General features: G+C 41.7%; 1 protein-coding gene across 1 annotated transcript in view; it reads left to right on the top strand.

The window, feature by feature from the left end:
* The first annotated feature begins 8,918 nt into the window (after positions 1-8,918).
* TEC (tec protein tyrosine kinase) overlaps positions 8,919-9,746 on the top strand; it is a 151,345-nt gene continuing 150,517 nt past the window's right edge. The window contains exon 1 of the mRNA XM_073805227.1: positions 8,919-9,073. Coding sequence (XP_073661328.1) covers positions 9,020-9,073 — 54 coding nt within the window. The 5' untranslated portion in view covers positions 8,919-9,019. The remainder of the gene's footprint in view (positions 9,074-9,746) is intronic.

Below are 9,746 nucleotides of genomic sequence, written 5' to 3'. Positions count from 1 at the left end.
TAGGCAGTTTTAGGATTAACCAAGGAATTTCACTCAGTACAATCTGACTAGGGATCCCTTAATATCATGAACTCAGGCTGTGAAAACTCCAAGGGCAGTGTTTCCCAAAGTGTAATACCTGGGGTATTTAAGGCAGTGACATTTTCCCTGCCCACCCCTCTGTGAACGTACTACCACAGTATGCTCTGGACCCATGCTGTCCAATATGGGGCCATCAGGCCCAAACAGCCATTGAATACTTGGAAGTGGCTAATCCAAATTAAAATGTGATGTGAAATACACACCCAATTTTGAAAGCATAGTAGGAAAAAAAGAATGTAAAATGTCTGACTAATAGTTTTTTGCATGGATCACACATCGAAAAGATGTTTTGGATAAACTGGGTTAAGTAAAATGTATTCGTATTAATTTTGCTTGTCTCTTTTTACTTTTTTCAATGTGGTTATTAGAACATTTTTGATAACACATATGGTCTGCATTTGTGGCACACATTATATTTTAGCTGGACGGTGCTGCTCTGGACAGACACCACTGGGAAGACCTCCGTTCCATCCCAGCAGTCCACTCCCACAGCATGCTGGGAGCTACACCTGGGGCCACCAGAGAAAGCTCTGCCTGGCAAGGAGGAGGATTTATCTGATGACCACCAGCAGGGGGCTGTGCGGGAAGCTCTGTGCTGGGTGCTGGGGCGGAGCCAGGGGCTGAAGGCGGATGAGGTACAGGGAGGAAATAGATCTTTGCACTTTCGGTTTCCTGAAGTTTCCTTATTAAGTAGATTTATGTAAGCGGGGGGCAAAAAAAACGAGGGTGTTAACAAATATATTAGTACAGGTAAGTCTTTAGATATGTAAATATGGCAATTGAAGTTTGTTTTATACATCAAGGTGACTGTTTACTTAAGATTCTTTGACTAAAACCATTGATATATGTATATTAGAGTATGATTTTCTGTGTTTTATTGTGAATCATTAATTTTTCTGTTTCATACTAAGTACAGGGTTCATTTTCTCCATTCCATCAGGAGATAGCTTTTCATTCAAGGAAGGAGAGAAGCTAACTTCTCTGCCCCACACAGTTTCTTCTCTATCTACACCCGCAGCAGTCACCCTCTCTGTCTATGTTACTACTGACACTTAATCAAAGTGCCTACAGTAGGGACCCGTGGGAGGTGTTGGTAATATGCTAAGCTGTCCTTTTGAATGTTTCTATCAACCCCTGAAGACTAGAGTTGCATTAGTATGGAAGGACAGTCAAGAAATTTCTGTTTAAATAGGATACAGGAGTGCTACTAAAGACATTTTTTTTTTCTGTTAAAGTTAACAATGCAGGAAATTATAAAGAGCAGAAAAACAGTCTGAGAATGAAGGCAATTTCGCAAACAGAAATGAGTTCATTAACTATCTTCTTCTACAGAGAAATTTATTTATTTATTCACCTACTTGGTAATTTGATGAGAGTCTCCCAGCTAGGTGCAAGGCGAAGGTATATACAGTGGGTGCTAGTTTCATGAAATCTTCCAGGCAGTTAAGAAGAAATTCCACAGAGGACAATCTCTAGTACAGATCTGAAAACTTCAAAATGGAGAAACTCCAAATTAGCAAAGAGGGGAAGAAATTCTTTTTTAAAAAGAGAAAGATGTTAATTTTTACCTCTTGAAAAAGACCAAGAGCGCTGCCGTCAGTTCTAGTAGACTCCTTAACTGCAATGCGTCTCGTAGGCCAAATTTTCTACTGGGTTTTGATCCCACCATTGTTTAGAAGCAAAGAATTAAGTTGAACTAAAGAAGCCTAGCTTGTTTTTGGTCTTCATATTGTGTTATCAGTGTTATGAAATAACATGCAATATTAGAAAAACAAGCACAGGAAAAGGGAGTTCTTTGTAACGTCTTTATTTCTTTTGTATTTAAATTATTCCTGGGGGAAAAGAGAACAGAAGAGGCAAAAATGTTTCTTCCATTTTATAAATACATGTAGTACATAATCTCCTTAATTTGGAATTGATTTGGCTGAGCACCTCTGGGTGGGTACCGATGGAAGATGATGTGGAACACGCCTTGATCTGTTTCTAACACTACCAGTTGCAGCTATTAATGAGTTCTTAACACCAGGGTGTAAAACATATAGTCCTTATTTTTCTAAACCAAACGTCATCAGCGTTGACCCCTCATCTATTCATCTGTCAGGAAATCAAATCTCAGTTATTATTCAATCCCCTTTTCTCCCCTCCTCCCCCCCCCCCCCCGGAATCATACAAGAATCACAGGCTTATACTGTCCGAGGAACTGTGGGAAGAGGCCCAAACTTAGTCCTAGGATGGTTGTTGACTTCACTTCCATTGTTTCTTCTGTAGGTGCTGATCATTGATACTCTGGTGGGCTCAAGACTGCGGTGAATGAAGTAGGCCTTTGCTTAGTGCATTCCTGAATTTACCTGGAGGTAAAGAGTGCAGTACATGAATGGGGCTCTGATAGCTGCCATTCCTAGAACCAGATCCCACTTTGAGACTGGGGGCAGGTCCTGTCTTAGCTTGGGTTCCCCCAAAAGCAGAGCTGTGATAAGCACTTCTACATAGGCAGTGTAGAGTGACCGCAGAAAACAAGAGTAATATAGTGGGGAGATTGAAGCAGAGAAGGAGGAAAAGCCAATATGAGGTGTGTTTTGGAGATCAATGCTTTGGGCAACAGGGCTTTGATTTGGCTAAAACCTTCTGAGCAGCATGCTAAGTGCCTTCCAGAATTGTCTGCTCAAAGGACTGGAGGTGGAAAAATTCATATGTACATCAGATATTGTCCCCACTTGTTGAGGGTTGCTGTATTAGTTTGCCTCAACTGCCATAAAAAAATCCAAGACAGGGTGGCTTAAATAACAGAAATTTATTTTCTCAGAGTTTTGGAGGCTAGAAGTCTAAGATCAAGGTGTGGACAGGTCTGGTTTCTCCTGAGGTCCGTCTCCTTGGCTTGCACAAGGCCACCTTCTTGCTGTGTTCTTACCTGGCCTTTTCTCTGTGCACAGGCACACCTGGTGTGTCCTCCTCTTCTTATATGGACACCAGTCCTATTAGATTAGGGCCCACCCTTATGACCTCATTTAACTTTAATTACCTCCTAAAGGCCCTAACTCCATACAATCACATTGGGGATTAGGGCTTAAAACTATGAATTTGGCAAGGGTCGGGATGGGTGGGGGGTTGGTACAACTATCAGTCCACAATAGTTGCCCTTGGAGGAGTTAACTGGACCACCAGAGTAGAGAACAAATTCATTAGTGCAAACTTACTGGAAATTCAAACTTGGATGAATTCAGAGGTGAGGAAGAAACAATACCAAGTTGGGATTTCAGATGCTTCTGCTCTCACCTTTTCCCTTCTCAAGTCAAAAACTAGACCTTATCTCTCCATCTAAAACCAACCAGGTTAATCCTTTTCAATGGACTGGAAACACAGCCAATCTTTACTTTCCTCCTGGGTGAGGCTATATATATATATATATATATATATTTTTTTTAATTTATTTATTTATTTTAAGAAGTTCTTTTTTTAAAAAATAAATTTATTTATTTTATTTATTTTTGGCTGCGTTGGCTCTTCGTTGCTGCGCGCGGGCTTTCTCTAGTTGTGGAGAGCGGGGACTACTCTTCGTTGAGGTGCACAGGCTTCTCCTTGCAGTGGCTTCTCTGTTGAGGAGCACGGGCTCTAGGTGTGCGGGCTTTAGTAGCTGTGGCATGTGGGCTCAGTCTATGTGGCTTGAGGGCTCTAGAGCGCAGGCTCAGTAGTTGTGGCGCACAGGCTTAGTTGCTCCGTGGCATGTGGGATCTTCCCGGACCGTGTGGGATCTTCCTGGACCAGGGCTCGAACCCATGTCCCCTGTACTGGCAGGCGGATTCTTAACCACTGCGCCACTGGGGAAGTCCCAAGGCTATATTTTTAAGGACAACATGCTGGGGACTTCCGTGGTGGTCCAGTGGTAAAGACTCTGTGCTTCCACTGCAGGGGGCATGGGCTCAATCCCTGGCTGGGGAAGTTCTGCATGCTGCATGGTGTGGCCAAAAAGGAAAAAAAAAAGAGAACATGCTGGTGATTTCTTTTATATCTTGAATATGTCCTTTTAATTTAAAATTATTTAATTGGAAAGTAAAAAATGATTATTCTCCAAATCCTTCCATTTGTCTTAATTCTTTCAAAAGTAAAAAGAAGGTGGTGCCAATAAATGTTAATTTTTTGATTAAAAAAAGATAAAGACAGGGGCTTCCCTGGTGGCGCAGTGGTTGAGAGTCCGCCTGCCGATGCAGGGGACGTGGGTTTGTGCCCCGGTCCGGGAAGATCCCACATGCGGCTGGGCCCGTGAGCCATGGGTGCTGAGCCTGCGTGTCCGGAGCCTGTGCTCCGCAACAGGAGAGGCCACAACAGTGAGAGGCCGGCGTACTGAAAAAAAAAAAGATAAAGACAACATGCTGGGTCTTTCTTTCCTGGCATGGGTGTCTTAGGCTAGGGTGGGTGCTCATCAGACCTAAGACAAAGATTTTATTGCAAATGGTTTACTTGGAATCAAAGAAAGGAAAGAAATGAAGGAAGGGTGTATCAGTGAACAGGTTATCTCTGAAGGCAACTGGCCCTCAATCCACTACAATATGCCTCAGAGTTGTCCTACCCAAGGGCAGGGAAACTGGGGTATTTATCCTCTAATCCTCATCTGTCAATGGCTGGTGGCAGTTCCCTGGGGACGTTAACTCTTCTGGCATTTCTGGCCTGTTCCCTATAAGAGAAAGTTTCAGGCAGAAGTTGCCTGAGGATGACCTTGTGTATCTGAGGAACAGGTAGGATATATGAGGGACACTGACAGCTACTATGGTGGGGTAAGGCAGGGAAAGAAGAGTAACAGTAGGTAGTTTGGAAAAGGGAAGAACTAAGTAATTAACAGTATGAGTAGAACTGGCCTAAAGGAATACTTCATATGCTGTAATATTAGCAGTACTTATTGGCATTTGCTTTATTATAGTTACCTTAAAATATCTTACAATTCAGACTTCATATTAATTTTAATGGTTCTACTTTGTTAGGTTTAGATCAATGTAGTCTTTTTCATTTTTTGAATTTTTGAAATTTATTTTTTTTATACAGCAGGTTCTTATTAGTTATCCATTTTATACATATTAGTGTATACATGTCAATCCCAATCTCCCAATTCATCACCCCCCCACCCCCACCCCCCCACCACTTTCCCCCTTGGTGCCCATATGTTTGTTCTCTACATCTGTGTCTCTATTTCTGTCCTGAAAACTGGTTCATCTCTACCATTTTTCTAGGTTCCACATAATGTGTTAATATACGATATTTGTTTTTCTCTTTCTGATTTACTTCACTCTGTATGACAGTCTCTAGATCCATCTACGTCTCTACAAATGACTCAATTTCATTCCATTTTATGGCTAATATCCCATTGTATATACGTACCACATCCTCCTTATCCATTCATCTGTCGATGGGCATTTAAGTTGCTTCCATGACCTGCCTATTGCAAATAGTGCTGCAATGAACATTGGGGTGCATGTGTCTTTTTGAATTATGGTTTTCTCTGGGTATATGCCCAGTAGTGGGATTGCTGCGTCATGTGGTAATTCGATTTTTTTTAAGGAACCTCCATATTGTTCTCCATAGTGGCTTTATCAATTTACATTCCCACCAACAATGCAAGAGGGTTCCCTTTTCTCCACACCCTCTCCAGGGTGTAGATTTTCTCATGATGCCCATTCTAAACTGGTGTGAGGTGGCACCTCATTGTAGTTTTGATTTGCATTTCTCTAATAATTAGTGATGCTGAACAGCTTTTCATGTGCTTCTTGGCCTTCTGTATGTCTTCTTTGGAGAAATGTCTATTTAGGTCTTCTGCCCATTTTTTTTTTTTTTTTTTTTTTTCGTTACGCAGGCCTCTCACTGTTGTGGCCTCTCCCGTTGCGGCACACAGGTCAGGATGCGCAGGCTCAGCGGCCACGGTTCACGGGCCCAGCCGCTCCGCGGCATGTGGGATCTTCCCGGACCAGGGCACGAACCCATGTCCCCCGCATCGGCAGGCGGACTCTCAACCACTGCGCCACCAGCGAAGCTCCTTGTTGAGGATTTTTGCATCTATATTCATCAGTGATATTGGTCTGTAATTTTCTTTTTTTGTAGTATCTTAGTCTGGTTTTGGTATCAGGGTGATGGTGGCCTTATAGAATGAGTTTGGGAGTGTTCCTTCCCCTGCAGTTTTTTGGAACAGTTTGAGAAGTATGGGTGTTAACTCTTTTCTAAATGTTTGATAGAATTTACCTGTGAAGCCATCTTGTCCTGGAATTTTGTTTGTTGGAAGATTTTTAATCACAGTTTCAATTTCATTACTTGTGATTGGTCTGTTCATATTTCTATTTCTTCCTGGTTCAGTCTTGGAAGGTTATACCTTTCTAAGAATTTGTCCATTTCTTCCAGGTTGTCCACTTTACAGGTATAGAGTTGCTCGTAGTAGTCTCTTAGGACGCTTTGTATTTCTGAGTCGTCCATTGTAACTTTTCCTTTTTCATTTCTAATTTTATTGATTTGAGTCCTCTCCCTCTTTTTCTTGATGAGTCTTCTTAAATGTTTATCAATTTTGTTTATCTTCTCAAAGAACCAGGTTTTAGTTTTATTGATCTTTGCTCCTATTTCATTTATTTCTGCTGTGATCTTTATGATTTCTTTTCTTCTACTAACGTTGGGTGTTGTTTGTTCTTCTTTCTCTACTTCCTTTAGGTGTAAGGTTAATTATTTGAGATTTTTCTTGTTTCTTGAGGTAGGCTTGTATTGCTATAAACTTCCCTCTTAGAACTGCTTTTGCTGCATCCCATACGTTTTGGATCGTTGTGTTTTCGTTGGCATTTGTCTCTAGGTATTTTTTGATTTCCTCTTTGATTTCTTCAGTGATCTCTTGGTTATTTAGTAATGTATTGTTTAGCCTCCATGTGTTTGTGTTTCTTATGTTTTTTTCCCCTGTAGTTGATTTCTAATCTCATAGCATTGTGGTTGGAAAAGATGCTTGATATGATTTCAATACACTGAGGCTTGATTGTGACCTGAGATGTATCCTGGAGAATGTTCCGTGCGCACTTGAGAAGAAAGTGTAATCTGCTGTTTTTGGATGGAATGTCTTATAAATATCAATTAAATCTATCTGTTCTATTGTGTCATTTAAAGCTTGTGTTTCCTTATTAATTTTGTTTGGATGATCTGTCCATTGGTGTGAGGTGTTAAAGCCCCTCCCCCCCATATTATTGTGTTACTGTTGATTTCCTCTTTTATAGCTGTTAGCAGTTGCCTGATGTATTGAGGTGCTCCTATGCTGGGTGCATATATATTTATAATTGTTGTATCTTCTTCTTGGATTGATCCCTTGATCGTTATGTAGTATCCTTCCTTGTCTCTTGTAACATTCTTTATTTTAAAGTCTATTTTATCTGATATGAGGATTGCTACTCCAGCTTTCTTTTGATTTCCATTTGCATGGAATATATTTTTCCATCCTCTCACTTTTAGCCTGTATGTGTCCCTAGGTCTGAAGTGGGTCTCTTGTAGACAGCATATATATGGGTCTTGTTTTTGTATCCATTCAGTGAGCCTGTGTCTTTCTTTTAGTTGCAGCATTTAATCCATTCATGTTTCAGGTAATTATCGATATGTATGTTCCTATGACCATTTTCTTAACTGTTATGGGTTTGTTTTTGTAGGTTCTTTTCTTCTCTTGTGTTTCCCACTTAGAGAAGTTCCTTTAGCATTTGTTGTACAGCTGGTTTGGTGGTGCTGAATTCTCTTAACTTTTGCTTGTCTATAAGCTTTTGATTTCTCTGTCAAATCTGAATGAGATCCTTGCTGTGTAGAGTAATCTTGGTTGTAGGTTCTTCCCTTTCATCACTTTAAATATATCATGCCACTCCTTTCTGGCTTGTAGACTTTCTGCTGAGAAATCAGCTGTTAACCTTATGGGAGTTACCTTGTATGTTATTTGTCATTTTTCCCTTGCTGCTTTCAATAATTTTTGTCTTTAATTTTTGTCAATTTGATTACTATATGTCTCAGCGTGATTCTCCTTGGGTTTATCCTGCCTGGGACTCTCTGCACTTCCTGGTCTTGGGTGGCTATTTCCTTTCCCATGTTAGGGACGTTTTCGACTATAATCGCTTCAAATATTTTCTTGGGTCCTTTCTCTCTGTTTTCTCCTTCTGGGACCCCTATAATGTGAATGTTGTTGCATTTAATGTAGTCCCAGAGGTCTCTTAGGCTGTCTTCATTCTTTTCATTCTTTTTTCTTTATTCTGTTCTACGGCAGTGAATTCCACCATTGTGTCTTCCAGGTCACTTATCTGTTCTTCTGCCTCAGTTATTCTGCTATTGATTCCTTCTAGTGTATTTTTCATTTCAGCTATTGTATTTGTTCATCTCTGTTTGTTTGTTCCTTAATTCTTCTAGGTCTTTGTTAAACATTTCTTGCATCTTCTCGATCTTTGCCTCCATTCTTTTTCCAAGGTCCTTGATCATCTTCACTATCATTATTCTGAATTCTTTATCTGGAAGGTTGCCTACCTCCACTTCATTTAGTTGTTTTTCTGGGGTTTTATCTTGTTCCTTCATCTGGTACATAGCCCTCTGCCTTTTCATCTTGTCTATCTTTCTGCGAATGTGGTTTTTGTTCCACAGCCTGCAGAATTGTAGTTCTTCTTGTTTCTGCTGTCTGCTTTCTGGTAGATGAGGCTATCTAAGAGGCTTGTGCAAGTTTCCTGATGGGAGAGACTGGTGGTAGATAGAGCTGGGTGTTGCTCTGGTGGGCAGAGCTCAGTAAAACGTTAGTCAGCTTGTCTGCTGATGGGTAGGGCTGGGTTCCCTCCCTGTTGGTTGTCTGGCCTGAGGCAACCCAACACTGGAGCCTACCCAGCTCTTTGGTGGGGCTAATGGTGGACTCTGTGAGGGCGGACGCCAAGGAGTACTTCCTAGAGCTTCTGCTGCCAGTGTCCTTGTCCCCATGGTGAGCCACAGCCAACCCCCACCTCTGCAGGAGACCCTCCAACACCAGCAGGTAGGTCTGGTTCAGTATCCTATGGGGTCACTCCTCCTTCCCCTGGTTCCGGATGCACACACTACTTTGTGTGTGCCCTCCAAAAGTGGAGTCTCTGTTTCCCCCAGTCCTGCTGAAGTCCTGCAATCAAATCCTGCTAGCCTTTAAAGTCTGATTCTCTAGGAATTCCTCCTCCCATTGCCAGACCCCCAGGTTGGGAAGCCTGATTTGTGGCTCAGAACCTTCACTCCAGTGGGTGAACTTCTGTGGTATAAGTCTTCTCCAGTTTGTGACTCACCCACCCAGCAGTTATGGGATTTGCTTTTATTGTGATTGCTCCCCTCCTACCATCTCACTGTGGCTTCTCCTTTGTCTTTGGATGTGGGGTATCTTTTTTGGTGAGTTCCAGTGTCTTCCTGTCGATGATTGTTCAGCAGTTAGTTGTGATTCCGGTGCTCTTGCAAGAGGGAGTGAGCGCACGTCCTTCTACTCTGCCGTCTTGAGCCAATCTCCGATCAATGTAGTCTTAATAATTTTTTTCTCCATGAGTTTTTCATTTTGCAGGCACAAGGTAATGTTTTATGTTTTTTGTTCTTTTTGGTCATGCTGCGCAGCTTGACACACAAGGTAATGTATGCCAGGGTCTAAAAACGTTAATGTCTACGGGACCTGGTGGGTAACATCAATGGATGAA

Source organism: Tursiops truncatus, chromosome 5, assembly GCF_011762595.2.
Source record: "Tursiops truncatus isolate mTurTru1 chromosome 5, mTurTru1.mat.Y, whole genome shotgun sequence".
NCBI classification, from domain to species: domain Eukaryota; kingdom Metazoa; phylum Chordata; class Mammalia; order Artiodactyla; family Delphinidae; genus Tursiops; species Tursiops truncatus.
Note: the sequence above shows the minus strand (reverse complement) of the source record. Positions and strands in the feature narration are given on the sequence as shown.